This window comes from Microcaecilia unicolor, chromosome 8 (genome assembly GCF_901765095.1).
Source record: "Microcaecilia unicolor chromosome 8, aMicUni1.1, whole genome shotgun sequence".
Taxonomy (NCBI): Eukaryota; Metazoa; Chordata; class Amphibia; order Gymnophiona; family Siphonopidae; genus Microcaecilia; species Microcaecilia unicolor.
Genome location: NC_044038.1, coordinates 217,594,046 through 217,618,773, shown reverse-complemented (window position 1 = coordinate 217,618,773; position 24,728 = coordinate 217,594,046). Strand labels below are relative to the sequence as shown.

Sequence of the window (24,728 nt, the reverse complement as noted above, 5' to 3'; positions counted from 1 at the left end):
GCAGCTTGCCTTGGGCCTTCCCCTCATTGTGTCCCGCCCTCGCGGAAATAGGAAGTTACATCAGAGGAGGGCGGGACACAGTGAGTGAAGGCATCACAACTATAATTTGGGTTCCTCTTTCCCATATGTATCACTTTGCACTTGCTCACATTAAATGTCATCTGCCATTTGGATGCCTAGTCACCCAGTCTCATAAGGTCCTCTTGTAATTTTTCACTATCCTCTTGTGATTTAACAACTTTGAATAACTTTGTGTCATCAGCAAAATTAATTACCTCACTAGTTACTCCCATCTCTAGATCATTTATAAATGTTAAAAAGCAGCAGTCCCAGCACAGACTCCTGGGGAACCCCACTATCTACACTTCTCCATTGAGAATACTGACCATTTAACCGTACTCTCTGTTTCCTTTTAACCAGTTTTTAATCAACAATAGACCACCACCTCCTATCCCATGACTCTCCATTTTCCTCTCGAGTCTTCCATGAGGTACTTTGTCAAATGCCTTTTGAAAATCCAGATACACAATATCAACCAGCTCACCTTTATCCACGTTTGTTTACCCCTTCAAAGAAATGTAGTAGATTGGTGAAGCAAGATTTCCCTTCATTAAATCCATGCATTTGAATATGCTCTGTAAATTTGCTCTTTATAATAGTCTCCACTATTTTGCCCGGCACCAACGTCAGGCTCACTGGTCTATAATTTCCCAGATCACCTCTGGAACCTTTTTTAAAAAATCGGTATTACATTGACCACCCTCCAATCTTCCAATACCATGCTTGATTTTAAAGATAAATTACATATTACTAACAATAGTTCTGCAAGTTTATTTTTCAATTCTATCAGTACTCTGGGATGAATACCATCCAGTCCAGGAGATCTGCTACTCTTCAATTTGTCAAATTGCACCATTACATCTTCCAGATTTAGAGCGATCTCATTGTTTCTCTGACTTGTCAGCTTTGAATACTATTTCTGGCACCGGTATCTCTCCCAAATCTTTCTCAGTGAAGATTGAAGCAAAGAATTCATTTAATCTCTACGCTATGGCTTTGTCTTCCCTGAGTGCCCCTTTTACTCTTCGGTCATCTAGCTGTCCAAATGATTTTTTTGCCTAAAAAAGTTTTTACTGTGTTTTTGCCTCCAACACAATATTTTTTTTTCATAGTCCCTCTTTGCCTTCCTTATCAGCGCTTTGCATTTGACTTGCCATTCCTTATGCTGTTTCTTAATATTTTAAGTCAGATCCTTGCTCCATTTTCTGAAGGCTTTTCTTTTAGCTGTAATAGCTTCCTTTACCACTTTTTAACCATGCCGGCTGTCGCTTGGCCTTCCCCTTCTTTCTTTTTTAATACATGGAATATAACTGGCCTGGTCTTCCAGGAGAGTATTTTCGAACAGCATCCACACACGATGCAAAATTTTGACCTTCACAGCTACTCCTCTAAGTTTTCTTTTTGTATTTCAATAGTTTTATTGATGGACAAGACAGACAAACAACTCCAACAACTGAAATGTACAGAAATTCAAACATCATATTTGCACAACAAAGACACAGTATTAATGTCAGTCATCAAACTTTATCAGTTATCTCCCCCTCCCCCCTATTATAATTAAACAATATAGTAGTAATACAGCAGTACTTCTCCCCCATTACCAACACTTAACATTCTCCTCCCCGCCCTACCCTGCCCCACCCACCCCCCTACTACCTGAGTGGGTGTTCGTCCAACCAACCAATTATAAGAGCGCTTTGTCCTAGTAGATATACGTGTCAGCTTCTTAATGTTGACAGCAGTAAATTCCAGATGAGGGGTCTTTTTTTCTAATGACCCCTCAATCCTCTGCTCAGTCAACCATTTTGAGATGCCATTGATTAATCAAAGAGCGATCCCCATTTCGCCCCCAAGATGAACATGTCTCCATGCATTTAACTTTTATGATAAGATAAGATCTCGATACCCACCAGAACGCTAGTCCCCCCCCCCCCCCCCCCCCACACCTCTCATTCACTCTACATTCATCTCAAATCATTCAACACCTGGCTTCTGGATCTTGGTGCAATTATGTTTAGGTAAGCTCCCCACACTCTAATGAACAGCTTTCTCCTTTTTGCCGTGTAACGGGCCCCTTGTGCTTCCCATAACATCAGTGCATGCAGTTTATTTCTCCAATACCAATAGGATGGAGGAGTGCTAGAAATCCAATGGTTGAGTATACATTTTTTTCCCCAGGATACAGGACTTACTGAGAAACAATTTCTCCTCTCGATTCCCCATTATCCACACCGCTACTGAGCTGAACAGTGCTTGATCGAAGGAGATGGTTATTTGCCGCCCTAGGGTCTCCGATAAAAATCGGGCAATAGATGTCCAGAACTTCCGAATGGCCCCACACTGCCACATCCCACGTGTTAAGGACGGCATGCTCGCCCCACATTTCCTACATTTATCCGAGCCTTCTACCCCTGCTCGCCATGCCTGTTGTCCAAAAAATATGCCCTGTGTATTGATCTGAAGTGGCATTCCTGCAGCTCCGCACTGTGCACTACCCCTGGGATTCCTTTAAGTGCTGTTAGGACCTTCTAAGTTTTCTTTTTAACCGTTCTTCTCATTTTATCATAGTCTCCTTTTTGAAAGTTAAATGCTAACGTATTGGATTTTCTGTGTGTACTTACTCCAGAGCCGATATCAAATCTGATCATATTATGATCTCTGTTATAGCTCCTGCACTCCACTAAGGACTAGGTCTAGAATTTTTCCTCCTCTTGTTGGCTCCTGTATCAGCTGCTCCATAAAGCAGTCCTTGATTTCATCAAGGAATTTTACCTCCCTAGCATGCCCTGATGTTATATTTACCTAGTCAAAATTGGGGTAACTGAAATCACCCATTAATATTGTGTTCCCCAGTTTGTTAGCCTCCCTAACTTCTGATTACATTTCTATATCTGTCTGGTCATCCTGGCCAGGTGGATGGTAGTACACACCTATTACTATCCTTTTCCCCTTTACAAATGGAATTTCAATCCATAAGGATTCCAAGATGTGTTTTGTGTCCTGCAGAATTTTCAATCTATTTGATTTAAGGCCCTCCTTAACATACAATGCTACCCTCTACCAATTCCATCCACCCTATCACTACGATATAATTTGTGCCCTTGTAAAACAGCGTCCCACTGGTTATCCTCCTTCCACCAGGTCTCAGAGATGCCTATTATATCTAACTTTTCATTTAGTACAATATCTTCTAACTTTCCCACCTTATTTCTTAGGCTTCTGGCATTCACATATAGACATTTCCTATTTACATCTTGCTCAGGAGTTGACAGTGAAAATTTGCAATCTTTTGTCTGATTTTTATTTAAAGACACCTGGTCTACTATGGTCTCGATTACAACCTCACTGTAGGGATACCCTATTTTCCCTGTTTTGGTGATATCTTTGAAAGATACCTTGTTCCGAACCATGTGCTTTTGAATGACTGTCAGCCTTCCCTCAGTTTCTAGTTTAAAAGCTGCTCTATCTCCTTTTTAAATGCTGATGCCAGCAGCCTGGTCCCACCCTAGTTAAAGTGGAGCCCATTATTCCAGAATAGGCTCCCCCCCTTCCCTAGAATGTTGCCGAGTTCCTTACAAATCTAAAACCCTCCTCCTCGCACCAATGCCTCATCTACGCATTGAGACTCCAGAGCTCTGCCTGTCTCTTAGGCCCTGAGCGTAGAACGGGGAGCACTTCTGAAAATGCTACCCTAGATGTTCTGGAATTGAGCTTTCTACCTAAGAACCTAAATTTGGCTTCCAGAACTTCCATCCCACATTTTCCTATGTCATTGGTACCCACGTGTACCAAGACAGCCAGCTCATCCCCAGCACTATCTAAAATCCTATCTAGGTGGCGCTTGAGGTCCGCCACCTTCACACCAGGAAGGAAAGTGACCAGGCAATCCTCACGTTCACCAGCCACCCAGCTATCTACATGCCTAATAATTGAATCACCAACCACAACAGCCATCCTAACCCTTCCCTCCTGGGCAGAAGCTCCTGGAGACACATCCTCAGTGTGAGAGGACATTGCATCCCCTGGTAGGCTGGTCCTTGCTACTGCCAGGGTGATGCTCTCCTTTTAGATGACCTCCCTCCTCCAAGGCAGCACAGGGCCTGCCAGACTGGAGATGGAAAATCTGTATAACGTCCCCTATAGGCCTCCCTTATGTACCTCTCTGTCTCCCTCAGCTCCTCCAAGTCTGCTACTCTAGCCTCAAGAGAATGAACTCGTTCTCCGGGAGCTAGGAGCTCTTTGCATCGAGCACACACATATAACCTCTCACCAACTGGGAGATAATCATACATGTGACACTGAGTGCAAAAGACTGGATAGCACCCCTCTTGCTGCTGGACTTCCAATCTTGTTCCTATTTCTCTTCTTCCTTCCTCTTCTCTCTCCTTGTGAGTCTGGGCAAGTCACTTAACCCTCCATTGTCACAGGTACAAATAAGTACCCTTTATATAATACATAAACCGCTTTGAATGTAGTTGGAAAAAACCACAGAAAGGTGGTATATAAGTCCCATTCCCTTTATGTGGCCTGTGGATGGTTTGCCTACATTCACAGCCTCTTTATCTCTTACTCTGCATCTTTTTTTTTCTCTGACTTGGCTTTTCCATGAAGACCTTGCTTTAATTTCTGCCCTCTGTCAGAGAGGTAACCTTTTCTCCCATACACTTTGCCCAGTTGGCCACGTTAGCGTCAAGCTTCTAGTCTTCCCTTGTTGTAGGTTTCAAGCCTTCTTCCATCTTGATCTCACTCCTGTTCTTCCATTGATTCCATCCACCTATTCACTCCACTACCTCTCCAGATAGCTATTCTTTCTTGACTCCCTGACTTGGACTCCTGGTTTTCCTTATTTATTGAACCATCCTCTGCTTCCCTCATTCTTGGGGACTTTAATGTTCATGCTAATTATATCTATCTTTTATGTCTCAAAGTTTGTTGCTTTAACTTCCCATTCAATCTCCAGTTATGCTCTATTACCCCTACTCAATATAACATTTCCAGGTTCTATAAATGGTTCAATATAGATCAGTGGTCCTCAACCAGTGTGTCACCAAGAACTGGGAGGTGTATCACCAAAAATTTAACAGACAGCACCCTTGTGCTTTTCTTAACATGTGTGGCAGGTTGGGGAGAATTGAGAACCAGGAAATTAAATACTTAATCTCCATTATCTAGTCCCTACTCCTGTCATCGGCCCTAGCTAGAAATGTTGCAGGCCTATGGTGCACCCTTCTCCTCCACCCCAGCAATCACCACCATTGCATCTGTATTTCTTTTGCATCATTGTCTGCGGCAGTGAAATTATATACAGGGTTTTTCTTTGTTAAGCTGTGAATTGTAGTGTTCAGTGTGTCATGCATGTGAACATTATCTGTCACAACAGAAGGAAGGTTGAGAACCAATGATATAGACACAAAGGAGGGTATTCTATAAATGGTGCAAACCTTATGTAGAATAGCATTTAGTGTGGATCCCATGCCTAACTTTTGGGTTATGGACTTACGCCTGATGAAAGCTGGTGTAAATGCCAGCACCCAGTTAGGCTCGCTTAGGCATTCTATAATACTGTATGCAACTTTTCGGAACACCCCTGACATATCCATGGCTATATCCGCTTTTGAGATATGCGTCATGGGAGTCAGGCATCATGCCTTACAGAATAGCGTACAGCCATAGGCCTATGCAAATTTTAATGAGTACCAAGTTACATCAATAACTGGTTGTTAGCATCCAATTATTGAAAGTTCAGAGCTCATTATCTAATTTATTTGCACGTGCATCTCGGAAGTGTGCACAAACTTGGATGCCATATCCAGAATCCAGGGCGGAGCCTGTAAATTTGCTCAGCTACTCTGCCTATTTTCCTGCCCAGTTTCTCCAACACCTTGTATCACAATTCAGAGAGGTTCTGTGTCCAGCAATACCTGGGTTCTGGATACAACTTGTCATCCAGATGTCGGACTATGATTAATACACTCAGCTTATCTTTTTATATCTGCATTTCTGAAGTATTCTAGGTGAAAAATCCGGCTGATAATTGTGCTAAAGCTGAAAATTAATGATTCAGATAAGAACAGGGGCTGCTCTAAAGGCATGTGACTTTTCTGTCCTCCAAGACGTGTTGTTTCACTAAACGCGATGCACGTTCTGGGATTTTAATTTTCTACGCCCAACATAAGGTTGAACCTGCCCCAATCCTGCAACTCAGTTACATAACTGTGCTGCAAGCAAACACTTCCCATACACAGAAATAAAATTAGACCACTCAAACTGCGTAGGTTTCTATATATTTATATATTTACTGAAAAAAATTCATTCATAAATTAACAAATACAAAAATGTACAAACATGGTAAATAATGACAAAGATTGAAAAATGTGTATTTTCAGACAACATTTCAGATATCAGTGCAAAGTGTATCTCTCAACTGCTCCTTAAAACCACATTAAAAAAAGAAAAGGAAAGTTATGCTGGAACCTTTCCAATGCCAAGCTAGATAAGTGAAAATAAAACGTGCTTATTACACCCCCATTCTGTGCAATTTAGAGAACAGGAGCATAATAGTTTTTAAAGTGCCTGTTTCAAGCTGTTTGATAGACCATTTGGTCTCTGAGGCTCCAAGATGTGGCCACATGGAGATATAATTAGATGTTTTATTTTGGTAAAAGCCACATAGTTTTGAAGTCGGTAGATGGTCTTAACAGACAGGGGTCCGCGTGGCCTTACTGAAATTTCAGCTGCCACATTCATGACAAAACAGGTTCAGAGAAACTTTTTTCCTCCCACCCAGAGGCGTAGCAAGGGTGGCTGCCACCCGGGGCGGTTTGCCGTTGCACCCCCCCCCCCCCCCCCCCGAGTGCATTTTAACTGTTGGGAGGCTCCACGCCCCTTCTCCTATCTGAGTCTCCCCCCGACCCAGTGCCTAACCTCAGCTCCGTCCAAAGTCCTCTTCTTCCTGCCAGCTCCTGCACCCTACCTTTACAAGGAAATCTCGGAAGCCTAGGCGCAGCGCCTCGCGTCTGCATGTAAAAGCAGTGTGAATCGTCTCTTCGGGCCTTCCCTCACTCTGTCTGTCCCGCCCTTGCGGAAATAGGAAGTTGGAGTGGAGGGCGGGACAGGCAGTGAGGGAAGGCCCGAAGAGACGATCCACACTGCTTTTACATGCAGACGCGAGGCGCTGCGCCTCTGCTTCCGAGATTTCTTTTGTAAAGGTAGTAGGGTGCGGGAGCTGGCAGGAAGAAGAGGACTTTGGGAGCACTCCCCCCTTTGAGGTGACACCCGGGGCGGACCGCCCCCACCGCCCCGCCCTTGCTACGCCATTGCTCCCACCCCCATGGAGTATGGGAAGTCTTTTAACATGCAATACAATAATTGACTTGTACACTCCATGTCACTAAATCACATTAGAAAACATTCCACAAAATAAAATAAAATAAAGAACCCTTGTGATTATAAAGAAAACAGTGAAAAATAGTAGTACTAGAGAGGGGGTAATGAACCCTTTCATACTGACCATAATAGAGAATTTTCCTAACTCTACATTAGACCCTTTTCGATCAATCAATACAGTGTGCTTATCTGTTGAAAAATTAAAGACAACTGATAGCAAATTTTAAAATAAGCATTATGGGTATTCGCTAGTGCATGTGCTAGGAAAAGTTTGTGGAATATGAAATGTAGCAGTTTGTCAATATACATTCCTGGTCTGTAAGCACCATTAAATTAATAAAAGAAGGAAGAAACTAAAGAACCTTTAACTGAACTGTACAGGAAATACAGACTACTGGGAAAACAGAGGGATGCGTGAAGATTTAGCATTTGCAAAAGGGTGAGCTGAGAATACAAAGGTTTTAAGAGCCAGAAGCACCTACAAAACCTTATTGCTGCAGGCTCCACAGAAACCAATCCTTACTTCTGGATCAAGAAGAGTGTGTTTCTACATGAAACACTTAAATAACTTTTAAAGCACAAATATATGCAAAAAAAAAAAAAAAAAAAACTCTCTTTAGCATAAGATTCAAAACCTTACCAGCACTTTCCAGAATAACAGACTATCCCTTCATACAGGCTGATAAGAATTAGGAAACGAAACAACATTTTTTTAAAAAATAGAAAAATATCTCACACAGACATACATGCATACACACATTTCTAATCTGCCTCATTAGCAAACCAATTGGCCAGGTCAGTCACACCCACCACAGCTACTTAACTGCGTAGGGGGTTCATACGTCCATGAAACCAAGGAACAATGTAAACCATGAACAAGTCAGTAGAAAGCTAACAAAATGCAGCTGTTTTCTTAAAAGTACATTCGATAAGTGCCTACAACTGTTATGTCAATATTAAAAAAAACCCTAAATTAGCACATAATGGAATCAACCAGATGTTGCTTTTAAGGAAGAAAACATAATAAATAAAACGTAAGCAACACTTACGTTCAGGCTTGACAAATGCGCTGGAAACACTGGCCGTTCCGACTGAACTGAAACAACCTCGTAAATTTTTTTTTTTGTTCATTACAGTGTAAAGCCTGTGGATTTCCCACTATTCAAGGGATGTACTGCTTTCCCTGCTCACCAAGGGTCCCCATTTGAACCCTACTTCCCCGTTCGCAGAGGGGAGGTGGAGCTATATAACCCGGAAAGACCCACAATTAGTCAATCTCATTGGCCGTTGTAGGCTTTTCTGGTGCACAGAGGTCTACGTTGGCGATTTGTGCCAGGATCCAAAGAGAACGTGCATGTTTTCACGACTGGAACAAATTAAGGGGGAAAAGACCCCCTGAATTAATAGCTCCAATATTTCACAGCTACTCTCACTTCAGTATACGATGTGATTTAGACAGTATATACGCCCTTAAAGGCCTACTTATAAAACAAATGTTAAAAGCTAACACAGGGAAAGACTCAACTTAAACATAATGTAGTTAATAAATAGATCCACCAACATTATCCTTAATTTACAACAATGGGCCACAGAGTAATTACCTGTTGCAGGATAACAGGAATTACTATTAAAAAGGCAAATTTGCTGCATTAAAAAAAAAAGTGTGGGGGAGGAGGGAGTCTATTATGTAAAGAAAAAGGGGTCAGATACACTGTTCTGTCTGAAAAGTGTTCAGGAAAAAGCATGAATGTGCAAAAGGCAGCTGCACGTTCCCTCCCACTTGGCCTCATGGAGGTGCTTCGTTAATTCTGCATAGGAAGAATGGAACGCTTTACATCCGTTACTCCAACACGAAGCCTTTCAAGATGCTGGAGGGATGTTCAAGAACGTGGGCTATTTTTGTGGAATGCAACATCTGCACATTTCTTTTAAGCTGTATCATCTCCTCAGCTAAATGAGTGATTTAATATGTAAACTTCTGCTTTGGGTGAGATATTCCAAAATAAAATAAAAAAAACAAACAAAGCAATATACATGGCTTACACACACTTTCACTTCTTTAAGAAGAGAAGAGAAAACTTTTTTTCAAGCAAGTTATTAAAAACAAAAAATAAAAAAAAGAAAGAAAAGAAAAGAAAAAAAAAAAGGTGATGTAGCAGAACGGTGTTTGAAAATTTCCTTTTTGATCTTCAGTGAAGTGAACAGCCTTACGAAGCTGCTTCTGGCATCCAAAGCAAAGAGGTCAATACGATCATTCTGAAAAATTGGCAGAGAAAGACCAAGTCCCATCCGGTCTGGTGCTGGAAATTATTCTTGCCCTGGTGACAGAAACGTAGAGGGAGCAGCAGGTAGTGTGACATTAACACAACCACAATTCTTCAAGCTTCCAAGCACAGAGCTTCCTGGGTCTCCGTTGCAAGACTGCTGTGCACCTGTGTGTAGTTTTTTTTATTATTATTATTATTTTAAAGTCTACGAGGCTTGGTGATCCTTTAATGAACTGCCACATTTTTCTTTCTAATTTTGTCCTTGGTAACTCCATAAGAATGTCGAATGTTTTCTTGGCAGAAGGGCAAAGCGCAAGGTATTATCTAACTTAATAATAGTCTATCAGAGCCAAATCAGGAGTCAAATGGACAGTTATATTTTTATACAAGACATCATACGTGATGTTCGGAAAGTATTTCAAGTTATTTAGGCCATCCATGGCTTGTCTTTCTTTTGATCTTCTCAGTAAAGCGTACCTGTTTGGGAGAAGAAGGGGTAGGGAAAAGAAAGAATTAACTGGATGGCTCAGAAAATAATCAAATTTTTAAATTATCACAACACAAATTCAAGAAGTCTACATAGGCATATATATATTGTGCTCAAGAAGGGCTGTTCCAGATGGTTCCTGATTACGCACGTACTACAGAAATGTGTTACAGGTTAGCTCTACATATTTTTCCGATAAGAGTTTAATTTTCCCCATTGCTATTTCAAGAATGCACCAAGCTTTGTTCATATGGTTTACATCACATCATACACTACCCTATAATTAACAGGCACTCTGCTTAGTACACACACCCATGTTGAAAGCAGGATGAACAATCACACATATGAGGGGTGCTATCCAATGGCATTGGCATACGTGTGCAACGGGTCATACTGCTTGGAGAAAATGGATGGGAATTATTGGAATACCATTCGGCCTCTCATCACTGCACCTGTAAGACAAGCTTGAATGCACCAGTTACACAGCTGAAATGGCTGGATAATTACCTCAAGACCAGCTTATGACAAAATGGTGTTGTGTCTTTGTACTCAGGGGACATCATTTTAAACAGCCACACATGCAGATTAAGCTACGAGTCCAGGCAGCCTAAATGTCCAGAAAGAAGTCCCTACAAAAAAAAAAAAGGGTAGTGTGACCAGCAAGGCTCTCCAATAACAACAGGAAGACGTGTCGGGCATTATAAGAATAAAGTCTCCTCACTATATCCTCGTCTTCCTGTTGTAATTGGAGAGCCTTGCTGGTCACACTACTCTTCTTGGTGTGGACTTTTGGACGTAGTGGACCACAGTGTTCCGCCTCTGCGAACTCCTCTTTTCTCAGAAAGTCCCTGACAGCACCTCGCCTTGCTGCAACAGGAGAATTGTTCTCTAGAAGGTATCAAACTTCGCAGGGGTCCTTTTACTAAGGTGCGCCGAAAATGAAAATTGGCTCGCGTCCATTTTGGGCCTAAGACCTTACCACCAAACACTGACTTAGCGGTAACCGGGTGGTAATCATCAGCGCACGTACAATGCCGATTACCGCCTGGATAGTCCTGGTTAGCACACGTAGAGGATGCGCGTAAAAAATAAAAATTACTACCCGGGCCACGCAGTAGCCGGGTGGTAGTTCCAGATTGGTGTACGTTGGGCATGCATAGGCCTACGTGCCTTAGTAAAAGGGCCCCTCAGTTTTTTGGGTTTTTTTTGGGGGGGGGGGGGGTTACAGAAAAAAAAATTAAATCTGGTATCCAATTTTGTAAATGAATATAATGTAATACATGGTCTTTGCACAGCAAATCAGATTTACCAGAGGACATACTGTCATCTCCCCATCCCAAAGAGATGATGCATTTCAGTACTGTCAACCAATCTTTTAATTTACAAATCTAAACTAAAGGCATTGGGGAGAGGGGTTAACCTGTAAGGAATGGCAGCTACAAGCCTAAACAGATTAGCTGGGGGAGGGGAGTTCAATCTGCATGGAGCCACAAACTCGATGGCAAAAATAGGTGATCAACAAATAAAACAGTGAGGTAGATCCAAGGAGGATATCAAATAGTCTTTATTGGAACCAGTTTTATTTTTTGCTTATAGCAGTGGCGTAGGAAGGGGGGGCGGTCCGCCCTGGGTGCACGCCGCTGGGGGGTGTCAGCTCCGCGCTGGTGCACTGCCCTCTCTGCCCCGGAACAGGTTACTTAGGGTGAGTGCGGAGTACTACTCTGTTATGATGAAATTTTGTATAAGGAGCATGAGCTACCAGGGCTTGAAGCTCACTGACTCTAGGAGCTGAAGTAACTGCCACCAAGAAAATGACCTTCCAGGTCAAGTACTTCAGATGGCAAGAATTCAGTGGCTCAAAAGGAGGCTTCATCAGCTGGGTGAGGACGACGTTGAGATCCCATGACACTGTAGGAGGCTTGACAGGAGGCCTTGACAAAAGCAAGCCTCTCATAAATCGAACGACTAAAGGTTCTCCAGAGATGGCTTTACCCTCCACACGATGATGGTAAGCACTAATCGCACTGAGGTGATTCCTTACTGAGTTGGTCTTGAGACCAGACTCTGATAAGTGCAGAAGGTATTCAAGCAGGTACTGTGCAGGACAAGAACGAGGTTCTAGGGCCTTGCTCTCACACCAAATGACAAACCTCCTCCACTTGAAAAAGTAACTCTTTTTAGTGGAATCCTTTCTAGAGGCAAGCAAGACACGGGAGAAACCCTCAGACAAACCCAACGAAGCAAAATCTACGCCCTCAACATCCAGGCCATGAGAGCCAGAGACTGAAGGCTGGGGTGCAGAAGCGCTCCGTCGTTCTGCGAAATGAGAGTCGGAAAACACGGTTCTTCGGAGGACAACTCCAGAAGTAGAGGGAACCAGATCTGACGGGGCCAAAAAGGCGCTATCAGAAACATGGTGCTGTGGTCTTGCTTGAGCTTCAGCAAGGTCTTCCCCACCAAAGGTATGGGAGGATAAGCATACAAGAGGCTGTTTCCTCAATGAAGGAGAAAGGCATCCGACGGCAGTCTGCCGTGCGCCTGTAGTCTGGAACAGAACAGAGGCAGCTTGTGGTTGGTCTGAGAGGCGAAAAGGTCCACCGAGGGGGTGCCCCACTCTCGGAAGATCTTGCGTACCACTCTGGAATGGAGCGACCACTCGTGCGGTTGCATGACTCTGCTCAGCCTGTCGGCCAGACTGTTGTTTACACCTGCCAGGTATGTGGCTTGGAGAAGCATGCCGAACTGGCAAGCCCAACTCCACATCCTGACGGCTTCCTGACACAGGGGGCGAGATCCAGTGCCCCCCTGCTTGTTGATATAATACATTGCAACCTGATTGTCTGTCCGAATTTGGATGATTTGGTAGGACAGCCGATCTCTGAAGGCCTTCAGTGCGTTCCAGACCGCTCGGAGCTCCAGGAGGTTGATCTGAAGATCTTGTTCCTGGAGGGACCACAGTCCCTGGGTGTGGAGCCCATCAACATGAGCTCCCCACCCCAGGCGAGATGCATCCGCCGTCAGCACCTTCGTGGGCTGCGGAATTTGGAATGGGCGTCCCAGGGTCAAATTGGTCCGAATCGTCCACCAGTGCAGCGAATTGCGGCAACTGACAGACAGGCGGATGACATCTTCTAGATTCCCAGTAGCTTGGCACCACTGGAAAGCTAGGGTCCATTAAGCAGATCTCATGTGAAGGCGAGCCATGGGAGTCACATGAACCGTGGAGGCCATATGACCCAAGAGTCTCAACATCTGCCGAGCTGTGACCTGCTGAGACGCTCTGGTCTGGGAAGCGAGGGACAGGAGATTCTGTGCCCTTGCTTCGGGAAGAAAGGCCTGAGCCGTCTGAGAATTCAGCAGAGCTCCTATGAATTCCAGAGATTGGACTGGCTGGAGATGGGACTTCGGGTAATTTATCACAAACCCCAGCAGCTCCAGAAGGTGAATAGTGCACTGCATGGACCAAAGAGCTCCTGCCTCTGAGGTGCTCTTGACCAGCCAATCGTCGAGATACGGGAACATGTGCACCCCCAGCTTGCGTAGATACGCCGCAACCACCACGAGACACTTCGTGAACACCCGTGGTGCCGAGGCGAGCCCAAAGGGCAGCACACAATACTGAAAGTGCTGTGTCCCCAGACGGAATCGGAGATACTGTCTGTGAGCTGGCAGTATCGGGATGTGAGTGTAAGCGTCCTTTAAATCCAGTGAACATAGCCAATTGTCTTTCTGAATCATGGGTAGAAGGGTGCCCAAGGAAAGCATCCTGAACTTCTCTCGGACCAGATATTTGTTCAGGCCTCTCAGGTCTAGGATGGGGCGCATCCCCCCTGTTTTCTTTTCCACAAGGAAGTACCTGGAATAGAATCCCTGCCCTTCCTGCCCGGGTAGCACGGGCTCGACCGCATTGGCGCTGAGAAGGGCGGAGAGTCCTCTGCAAGTACCTGCTTGTGATGGGAGCTGAAGGACTGGGCTCCCGGTGGGCAATTTGGCGGGGTGCAGATCAAATTCAGGGTGTATCCGCACCGCACTATATGGAGAACCCACTGGTCGGAGGTTACGAGAGGCCACCTTTGGTGAAAAACTTTCAACCTCCCCCCGACCGGCAGGTCGTCCGGTACGGGTACTTTGATGGCGGCTATGTTCCCATGGATCCAGTCAAAAGCCCGTCCCCTGCTTTTGCTGTGGAGGTGCAGGGGGCTGCTTAGGCGCACGCTGTTGACGGGAACGAGCGCGCTGGGACTGTCCCTGTGCCTGAGGAGGCCTTCAGGCCGGCTGGGTGTACTTGCGCTTGCTGTAGGCGTAGGGCGCAGCCTGCCGGGCCCGGGAAAAACATCCACCTGCAGAGGTGGATGCTGAAGGCGCCCGGTGGGAGAGCTTGTCGAGAGCGGTTTCCCGCTGGTGTAGTTGGTCCACCAACTGCTCGACCTTCTCGCCGAAAATGTTATCCCCCCAGCAAGGGACATCCGCCAGCCGCTGCTGGGTGTGGTTGTCCAGGTCAGAGGCACGCACCACGAGAGTCTGCGCATCACTATACCTTGGGCCGCAGCTCGAGATGCCACATCACAGGTGTCATAGATACCCCTGGACAGGAACTTTCTGCACGTCTTTAGCTGCCTGACCACCTCCTGAAACGGCCTGGACTGCTCCGGGGGGAGTTTGTCGACCAGGTCTGCCAGTTGCCTCACATTGTTCCGCATGTGAATGTTCGTGTAGAGCTGTTGATTGGATGCGGGTCATGAGCATGGACGATTGGTAGGCCTTCCTCCCAAACGAGTCCAGAGTGCGAGACTCCCGCCCAGGGGGTGCCGAGGCGGTATCCCTCGAACTCCGTGCTCTCTTGTGAGCAGAGTCCACGACCGCCAAGTCATGAGGCAATTGAGGTCGCATCAACTCTGGGTCTGAGTGAATTCTGTATTGGGACTCCGCTTTCTTGGGGATGGTGGGATTAGATAGTGGCTTCAGCCAGTTCCGAATCAGTGTCTCCTTAAGGACATTGTGCAACGGCACCGTGGAAGACTCTCTAGGTGGTGATGGATAGTCGAGGACTTCGAGCATCTCCGCCCTCGGCTCATCCACAGCAACCACGGGAAAGGGAATGCAAATAGACATATCCCTGACAAAGGAGGCAAAGGAGAGGCTCTCAGGGGGCGAGAGCTTCCTCTCCGGTGAAGGAGTGGGGTCGGAGGGAAGACCCACAGACTCCTCTGAGGAGAAATATCTGGGGTCCTCCTCCTCCCCCCACGAGGCCTCCTCGTCCTCGGTGTCAGACATGAGCTCTCTCAGCTCAGACCTCAACCGGGCCCGTCTCGACTGCGAGGAACCACGTCCTCGATGATGGCGTCGAGCGGTGGACTCCCGCGTCGACGGGATCTCCACCTGCGTGTCGGTCGACACCGGTGCCGCAAGCGGCGTCGGAGGCCTCGGCATCGGGCCAGAGCACACCGGCGCCTCCATCAACGGCGCTGGGGGTGCCGGCAGAGCCTGGCGCATCAGCCCTTCCAGAATCCCAGGAAGGATGGCTCAGAGGCACTCGTCAAGGCCCGCTGTCGGGAAAGGCAGGGGGGCCGGTGTGGGTGTCGGTGCCGGAAGCTGCTCGGGTCCAGGAGACGGTAGCGACACCTCTTCAACCGAGGGGGAACGCTCCTCCCGGCACTGCCGCTTCCTGGGCGTCGAGTCATCCCTCGAAGTACCGGAACTGGCAGTCCCGTGCGCCGTGGGCGACCGATGACGGTGCTTCTTTGCTTTCTTTCGATGCCTGTCATCGGCGCCCGGCGGAAGAGACGATGAGGAGGTGGAAACCCCCCCGGCCTTGAGGAATCGGATCCGACAGGGTTCGGTCCCGATGGCCCTGGGGAGAGGGAGTAGCCGGGGCAGACTGCCCGCGCGGCCGTCACCGGCAGGCCGGTGGGCCAACGGTACCTGTACTCCTGGGGTCGGTGCCAGAGTCGGCGCCGATTTCGTCGACATCGGTACCGAAGACCCAGCCGTCGACACCGATGCCGTCGAGGTCGACATCGAAGGGCCGGCACAAGTTCCAAAAAGACAGTCCCGAAGAACTTGCCTCGCCACCTGTGTCCGCTTCCTTAAGCTGAGACACAAGGTGCACGTCTTGGAATTATGCTCCGGGCCGAGGCACTTGAGGCACCGAGCGTGGGTATCGGTCTGCGAGATCTGCTGGCTGCACCGACCACACTTTTTGAATCGGCTCGGGACCTTCGAGGACATCGACGGAAAAATCGCGTCGGCGAGGTCAAAGTCGTCGATGGTGGCGGTGAAAAGCACACCCGAAAAAGAAACGACCGCCCTCGCTGCTAAGAACGACGAGGACAACTCCTTTTTTTTTTTTTTTGTTTTGAAGAAAAGAACACGCGAAGCAAAGAAAAAAACCGCGGCTAGGCCGCAATCCGGTTTCCGGGGCTGACAGAGAGACGGGTAACACGTCTCTCTCCAGCGCGGAATAGAAAAAACTGAGCGGGAATGGTCGCGCACGGGCGGGAAGACGGCCGCGCATGCGCGGTGGGCGTGCCCTGCGTGCGGGACCGCCCGCGAAGTTTTCTTCCGGTTGGTGGGGGCTGCCATGGACGTCAACCCAGTCGTGAGAACAAGCAGCCTGCTTGTCCTCGGAGAAACTTATTAAGACAGATGGAGAAAGCTACTACTTATCCTTGGGATCAGCAGCATAGAATATTGCTACTGTTTGGGATTCTGCCAGGTACTTGCAACCAGGATTGGCCACTGCTGGAAACAGGATATTGGGCTAGATAAACCATTGGTCTGAGCCAGTATGATAAACTCTAATGACAATCAAAAGTCAGTTTGGTACACAGTTTCTGTGGTTAAGGGTCAGACTTCTACCTCAGGCAAACTGAAGTCAAATCCCTTTGACAGTGGGCTGCAAAGTCTGGAAAGGAGACATCTCTAATTAACCCCCCCCCCCCCCCCCCGTTAAAAAGGCGCATAGCTAGCACAGCTTTGTAAACAGGGGCCTAAATTTCTTGCAGCATCCAGAAGGAAAGACTCCATAGGGTGAAAAAGGCAAATGGGAGGCTTTTGCATAGCGTATTTACATTTAAGAAAACAGCAAAAGCCATTGTTAAGAAATTAAGGGCCCCTGTTACTGAGATGCTCTAACAAATAAGCTTGGAAAACAGATAAAGCAGATACGTACATGGAAAACAATATTTAATAAATATAGATCAATAAAAAGTTAGCAAGCCCGACACAGGCCGTGTTTCACCCAACTGGGCTGCATCAGGGGCTAATGAATATCTGTCTGATCATATAATCTCCACTTGAATATCTATTTGTTGAACTCGCAATTGAAACACACACACTTCACGAAAAAGAATCGTTCAAAAGCCGTGAATCGACATATGCCACCATAGCATATGTCGATTCACGGCTTTGGAACAATTCTTTTTCCTGAAGTGCCATCTGTCAAGGTGTGCGTTTCAATTGCGAGTTCAACAAACAGATATTCAAGTGGAGATTATATGATCAGACAGATATTCATTAGCCCCTGATGGGCGAAGCACGGCCTGTGTCGGGCTTGCTAATTTTTTATTGCTCTATATTTATTAAATATTGTTTTCCACGTACGTATCTGCTTCGTCTGTTTTCCATCTTGGAGTTTGCAGACCGATTACCCTGTTGTTTTCTTCTAACAAATAAGCTCGACATATTTTAATGTGGGACTTTCACCACGCACTAAACCCATTTCTAGAGCGTCCCAAAATAGAGCTTTTTTTTTCCCTTTTTGCAGATCCTGAGATAATAGTTTTGAAGGTATTGCACGCTAATGGAAAATTTTACATGGGAGCACATGCTGCCTCTAAGTGCCCTGGATTAAGTCAGCATTATCCAGTTAGTGTGTGTTAATGTGAACGTGCTATCTAGATAACTCTTCTATACCCATTCCCCACCTAAGACACACCCTCTCCCCCCCCCCCCCCAAAATGAAAAGAATACCGCAAAATGTTTTACAGTAAGCTTCCCCCTCCCACCCACGTTAAGTACACATTAATGTTTAATGCTATTTAGTAAAAGAGACCCTTAATGCTTAAAAAACAAAACATTTTCTTATTAACCAATTTGCTGGCTTTTCTTTTTATATGGATTGTGGAGCTTTTATTAAAAAACTTTTTATCATAACTTTTTAAATTTATGCTTATGTTCATTGACAGTTGTTACAGAAGAACCTGACGCAGCCCTGGTTACGGCCAAACATGATCTTGTTAGGCTTTTATACTTATGATTCGATTTTTATATGTGGGATGAATAAATTGGACACTTTGATTTTTCATCAAATATCCAGCTGTTTCATGATATTTTGCAGATGAGAGGTCAATGTGCCCACAGAAAATGTTCCAAAAGTGACCTTGCCTACTAAAATGTACCCGCATCATTGCCCAGCGGTTAAACCCCAAATCACCTCTGCAGAAAACTAATGCCAACAGAAGCGATGAGCAAATTTGATTCTGGAAATTCAACTACTGCGGCTCAGTTCCAAGCACTGCCCATCAACCTATGGAGGCAAGAGGGAACAGAATGCTAACAGCTAGAGAATGACATGGGGACAAAGTTTGTCCCCATCCTCGCCCCGTCCCTGTGGGTTCTGTCTCCGTTCCCACCCCATCCCTGCAGGTTCTGTCTCCGTCCCATCCCCGCGGGCTCTGCCTCATCTGCAGAAGCCTCAAACACTTATGATTTCATATTTAAATATTTTTATCAAACATATAAATTGCGAGTGACCGTACTCACCGCAAATGCGCAGTAGAGACCAACATTCAAGGAGCAACACTCCAAACCCCGCCTCCACCAGCAGCTCCTGTACCGAACGTAATGCAGCCAATAGGGAGGTTAGGAGGGGGCGTGGAAATTGGAGGAGGACATAATGCAGCCAATAGGGAGGGGAGGGGCGTGGAAAACGGAAGAGGACGTAATGCAGCCAATAGGGAGGGGAGGAGGGGGCGTGGAAATCGGAGGAGGACATAATGCAGCCAATAGGGAGGGGAGGGGGCGTGGAAAACGGAAGAGGACGTAATGCAGCCAATAGGGAGGGGGCGTGGAAAACGAAGGAGGACGTAATGCAGCCAATAGGGAGGGAAGGAGGGAGCGTGGAAATTGGAGGAGGACGTAATGCAGCCAATAGGGAGGGGAGGGGGCGTGGAAAACGGAGGAAGATGTAATGCAGCCAATAGGGAGGGGGCGTCGAAATCGGAGGAGGACGTAATGCAGCCAATAGGGAGGGGAGGGGGCGTGGAAATCGGAGGAGGACCTAATGCAGCCAATATGAAGGGGAGGGGGCGTGGAAATTGAAGGAGGACGTAATGCAGCCAATAGGGAGGGAAGGAGGGGGCGTGGACATCAATGGGGGAGGGAGGATGGAGAAGAGAACCACCATGTACAAGGGCACAGCAGGAACGACGAAGTGGCCGAGGCAACTAAAAAAACCCACAGCAGAAACCAAGCAGGGATCAAAAAACGTTCTGGGGCCAACAGAAAAAGGTAAACAGGTGTATTCACTCACAGCACACACACACACACACACACACAAGTCCTGCTTTGCAGCATGAAGCAAAGACATAGCTGTCCCGCCCCTTTGGCTCACTGAACAGCAGGAGTCAGCAGAAGGGGCGGAACAACAACATGTATGCGGGGAGGGGGGAAGGAGGGAGGGAGACCGGCACACGACTGAAAAACGAGCCTGCCTTTCAAACTGCTCTAACAACTGCCTAAAAGGAGACACTGAACCTCCACTGCCACAAAGCTCCAACAACTGACTACAAGGAGACACTGAACCTCCACTGCCACACAGCTCCAACAACTGACTACAAGGAGACACTGAACCTCCACTGACACACAGTTCCAACAACTGACTACAAGGAGACACTGAACCTCCACTGCCACACAGCTACAAGGAGACACTGAACCTCCACTGCCACACAGCTCCAACAACTGACTACAAGGAGACACTGAACCTCCACTGCCACACAGCTCCAACAACTGACTACAAGGCGACACTGAACCTCCACTGCCACACAGCTCCAACAACTGACTACAAGGCGACACTGAACCTCCACTGCCACACAGCTCCAACAACTGACTACAAGGAGACACTGAACCTCCACCGTCACACAGCTCCAACAACTGACTACAAGGAGACACTGAACCTCCACCGCCACACAGCTCCAACAACTGACTACAAGGAGACACTGAACCTCCACCGCCACACAGCTCCAACAACTGACTACAAGGAGACACTGAACCTCCACCGCCACACAGCTCCAACAACTGACTACAAGGAGACACTGAACCTCCACTGCCACACAGCTCCAACAACTGACTACAAGGAGACACTGAACCTCCACTGACACACAGTTCCAACAACTGACTACAAGGAGACACTGAACCTCCACTGACACACAGTTCCAACAACTGACTACAAGGAGACACTGAACCTCCATTGACACACAGCTCCAACAACTGACTACAAGGAGACACTGAACCTCCATTGACACACAGCTCCAACAACTGACTACAAGGAGACACTGAACCTCCATTGACACACAGCTCCAACAACTGACTACAAGGAGACACTGAACCTCCATTGACACACAGCTCCAACAACTGACTACAAGGAGACACTGAACCTCCACTGAGACAGGGAGTACTAACAGCTCACAAGCACTCTCTCTCACTCACTCACACACTCTCTCTCATTCACTCACTCACACACACACACACAGAGACACCCAAGCACACACACACTAGCTGCTCACTCTCACAGTCTCTTTGGGAGGGCAGGGAACAGAGGACTGTGGCTTGACATGGGGTGAGGGAAGAGGACAGAGGAGGGTTGCTGGACATGGGGGGAGGACAGGGGACAGAGCAGACTTGCTACACATGGAGGTGAAATAAAAAAAACTCGCCCGTTTTAACGGGCTTAACGGCTAGTTAAAGTATAAGGAACAATATGCTGTGCAATTGTTTATAAATCACAAATAGAAAATAACAAGCAACTATAATAACCCCCCCCCCCCCCAAATCACTGCCACCCTCTATCCATTGTTGTAGGGCTTACTTGAAAAGTGCACGCTGTATTTTGTATCATTTTAACAGGCTTTACATTTCGATTTGGGTTATACATCCATTTATTTTGACAGGGAGGTAATCCTCCTTTATCCTTCTCCCATGCATCTTGGGAATGGGACTTGATATACCACCTTTCTGTGGTTTTTGCAACTACATTCAAAGCAGTTTACATAGTATATACAATGAATTATTTGTACCTGGGGCAATGGAAGGTTAAGTGACTCGCCCAGAGTCACAAGAAGCTGCAGTAGGAAACGAACCCAGTTCCCCAGGATCAGCTGCACTAACCACTAGGCTAACTCCTCCACGCCATCTGCTATGATTTAAACCAAACTGGACTCACCTTCCTAAAAACTGGACTTCCCCTCGATGGTGGTGAGGGATTGACTTGTATTTTCCTATTTCTCCTTCTGGTCGGGTCACGGTGTATCCTGCGTACTGCACCCTGTATCAGAGTGATCAGAGGAATTAATAAAAAAAATCAGCAGAGTAACTATGGCCTCTATTTTAAAAGCATCACCAAATGGGAACATTTACATGTTTAAACAGCAACTTCAGAGATCCACAGGAAGCAGAGATTTCAAGAGGGCCTGGATTGGGTGGGGCAAAGTTCTACATGTGTTTTGCCCCATTTCATAAAGGAAATCCCCTCTATTGGGCAAATATCCCCATCAAGTTTTACATTAGCTCAGAGCCATGAACAGAGATTTAAAAGTGCTCGTTTTGGCCAGGGTATTACACGAGGGATTAGGGGACTCACTCTCTTAATCCCCCATGTCTTCCTCCAAAATCAGATCAAATTAAGACTGCAGCCTCACTACTTAAATGGTGGCACTTAGAAATGTCGGGTTGTAAAACGAAGCAGCTCATGTGGAAGCAGAATGAGTTGCACATGGAAGTTGCTGGGTTCACTGCTGCTCATTTTACCCACTTGTATATTTGTAGATTGGCTACGCCAGCTGCCTGTGCTAGTACATTCCACACACACTCCGGCAGGTATTTCAGAAAAGGTTGTGCATCGACATATCATTTCTAAAATACTACCAAAAATGAGCACACCCTGACCTGGATGTCTCAAATTTTGATCTTTCCGTTCTGTGTAAAATGGAGCCTCACTTTATGTGACGTTGGAACAGGTCACGTCTTTCTCCTGGTAATCAAATGCTCAATGCACCTTTCTAAGGAAGAGTTTTTTTTCTTTGCTCCATTTCCTACTGGCTTAAAAAAATGAAATACAAATTCTCACAGAAACCAAAAATAAGTTGACTTTTAAAAAACAAACTACAGACTTTGGGGGCCCAGAGTGTGGTGCCGCTGAGATTCTTTCACAGAAACCTCCTAGACTCGACGGAGGATATAGATTACAGAGGTTATGCACAGAAGTGGACGATAGACCTCAGGGAGGAAGTTACAGAGACTCTGTTCACAGGGTTTCTGACTAGCGCACGGAAAAGTGTCACGTTCCCTCGTGACTGGGAGCTGCAATATAAGTTTGCGATGAGACTCTATGTGGTGCCTAATCGAGCATACAAGGCAAAGTTCGGAGCCTCTGGGGCATGCTTGAAATGTGGTCAAGATCCAGCTACTCTGAGCCATATGTTTTGGTTATGCCCGCAGGTGCACAGCTTCTGGAGAGCGGTGGTGGGAGCAATTGAGAAGTATTGGAACTGTACAGTGCCATTACAACCCTTGCTTTTATTTGAAGATTTTAAAAATGTAGGTCTCCGAGTGCCGGGCTTGAAGGGGTTTTTGCAACGAGCTATGCTGCAGGGGAAAAGAGTACTACTGACAAATTGGAGAGAGAGTGCCAGCCCAACTCTGGCCCAATGGAGGGTACAAATGATAGAGATGTTGAAATTAGAGAGACGTGGAGTGCAAGACTTTGAAACAGAAGCGGGTAGACAACTGACAAACACCTGGAGTAATTTTTGGGACACTCTTCAACCAGCAGGCCAGGAGCAGACTACTCAATTGTTAAACATGTGTGATACTTGAAATGTCCTGCTATGTCTAGAATGCCACTAACTTGAGGAGCAGAGGAGGGAGGGAGGAGGTAGCAAAAGGTTGTTTAAAAGAAATACCCAGACATGTTGATGGTAATAGTTATCAGAAGTTAACATGTTGTATTACATTGTGATGTGCTATGGTTGCAGTACATGAATGTATCTTTTCTGAGAATACCAGTTAATAAAAAAGATTTAAATATAAAAAACAAACTACATGCGCAAGAAAACATGTATCATATGAATAAAAAATTCAAATTGTGCTCAGTTTTTTTGGTTTTACTGCGACACGAAGGCTCGAGATATTGTAAAACCACTTATGCCACCATCATAGCACTCCCTGCCTCCACACCGCTGTATAGTAGAAACCAGCTTAAACAATCTGTGCTTACAGCATTTCAAAAATAATGGATATAATAAACGGGTATCAACAAGCTTGTGTTGATTATAGCTGTTGTGTTGTTGTTCACTTAGTCAGTGGGATGTTGCTATGCTGGAACTGTCAACTTATTTTTGGTTTCTGTGAGAATCTGTAGTACAATAATCGGGAACCGAACAATTTCTTAAACCCAGAATTATTATCTGTCTTAAAAAATGAAATTTGTTGAGGTATACGAGTTAACCACTTCTGTGTAGAAACAGAAAATTACTTAGGACTGTCGGCCCAATACGTAAAGCAGTGGTTTATCACAGTTGTTATCTACTTTGATGTTGGCAAACCTCTGGGTAAGTCTATGCAACATGAACACTTGGAGCTGCTTCTGGGTTTTGAATATAGATCCTGCAGTATTCTGGGATCTGTCACTGCACAAATTCAGCATTCTTTATCCCAGACGCCTTGGTTTTGAGCTGCATCAGCATCTCTCTGCTGGACAGGAGCCAAGAGATACATGTGGGTGTTTAATTCTATAGAGCTGTCCTCTGCATCCTGAAGCAAAGAAAATCTTCACTTCGGGTGGGGGTGGAGGGAAGCTGGGTTAAATGTCAGAGCTTTCAATCATGCTGCGATTTCTGCTCGGTTACCTTAACTATTTATTAAAGACACACAGGCGCCTTTGTGTCTTCATAAAATAGGCATCTTCTCAGCCTCCCAACCCAGGTGACCCGTTATTAAATTACTAAAAAGACTGCTTAAAACAAATAACAGGACAAATTTTCACAGGCAATTCTGTACCTAAAGTTAATACACACACAGCTGTACTCACTATCGGGGGGGGGGGGGGGGGGGGGGGGGGGGGGGGTCCTGGGATGGAAAGTGCACCTGTGCACTTACTTTTGGTTTTCCTAATTAGCATGTGTAGATTTGTACATGTAACCCTCTAGAATAAATCTCCAAAAGGGAACTTTTCCCTCTTAAAATTGATATAAAGTCTGCAGGAAGGCGCATTGTTTCAAAATTGCCGCTTTGTCACTCAATCAACCTTCCGC

At 46.1% G+C, this 24,728-nt stretch overlaps 1 protein-coding gene across 1 annotated transcript in view; it reads right to left on the bottom strand.

Annotated features, from left to right (window-relative positions):
* Positions 1-7,379: 7,379 nt before the first annotated feature.
* B4GALT5 (beta-1,4-galactosyltransferase 5) overlaps positions 7,380-24,728 on the bottom strand; it is a 129,139-nt gene continuing 111,790 nt past the window's right edge. Inside the window, exons 8-9 of the mRNA XM_030212757.1 lie at positions 21,641-21,742; positions 7,380-10,190 (exon numbers count right to left, since the gene is read on the bottom strand). Coding sequence (XP_030068617.1) covers positions 10,043-10,190; positions 21,641-21,742 — 250 coding nt within the window. The 3' untranslated portion in view covers positions 7,380-10,042. The remainder of the gene's footprint in view (positions 10,191-21,640; positions 21,743-24,728) is intronic.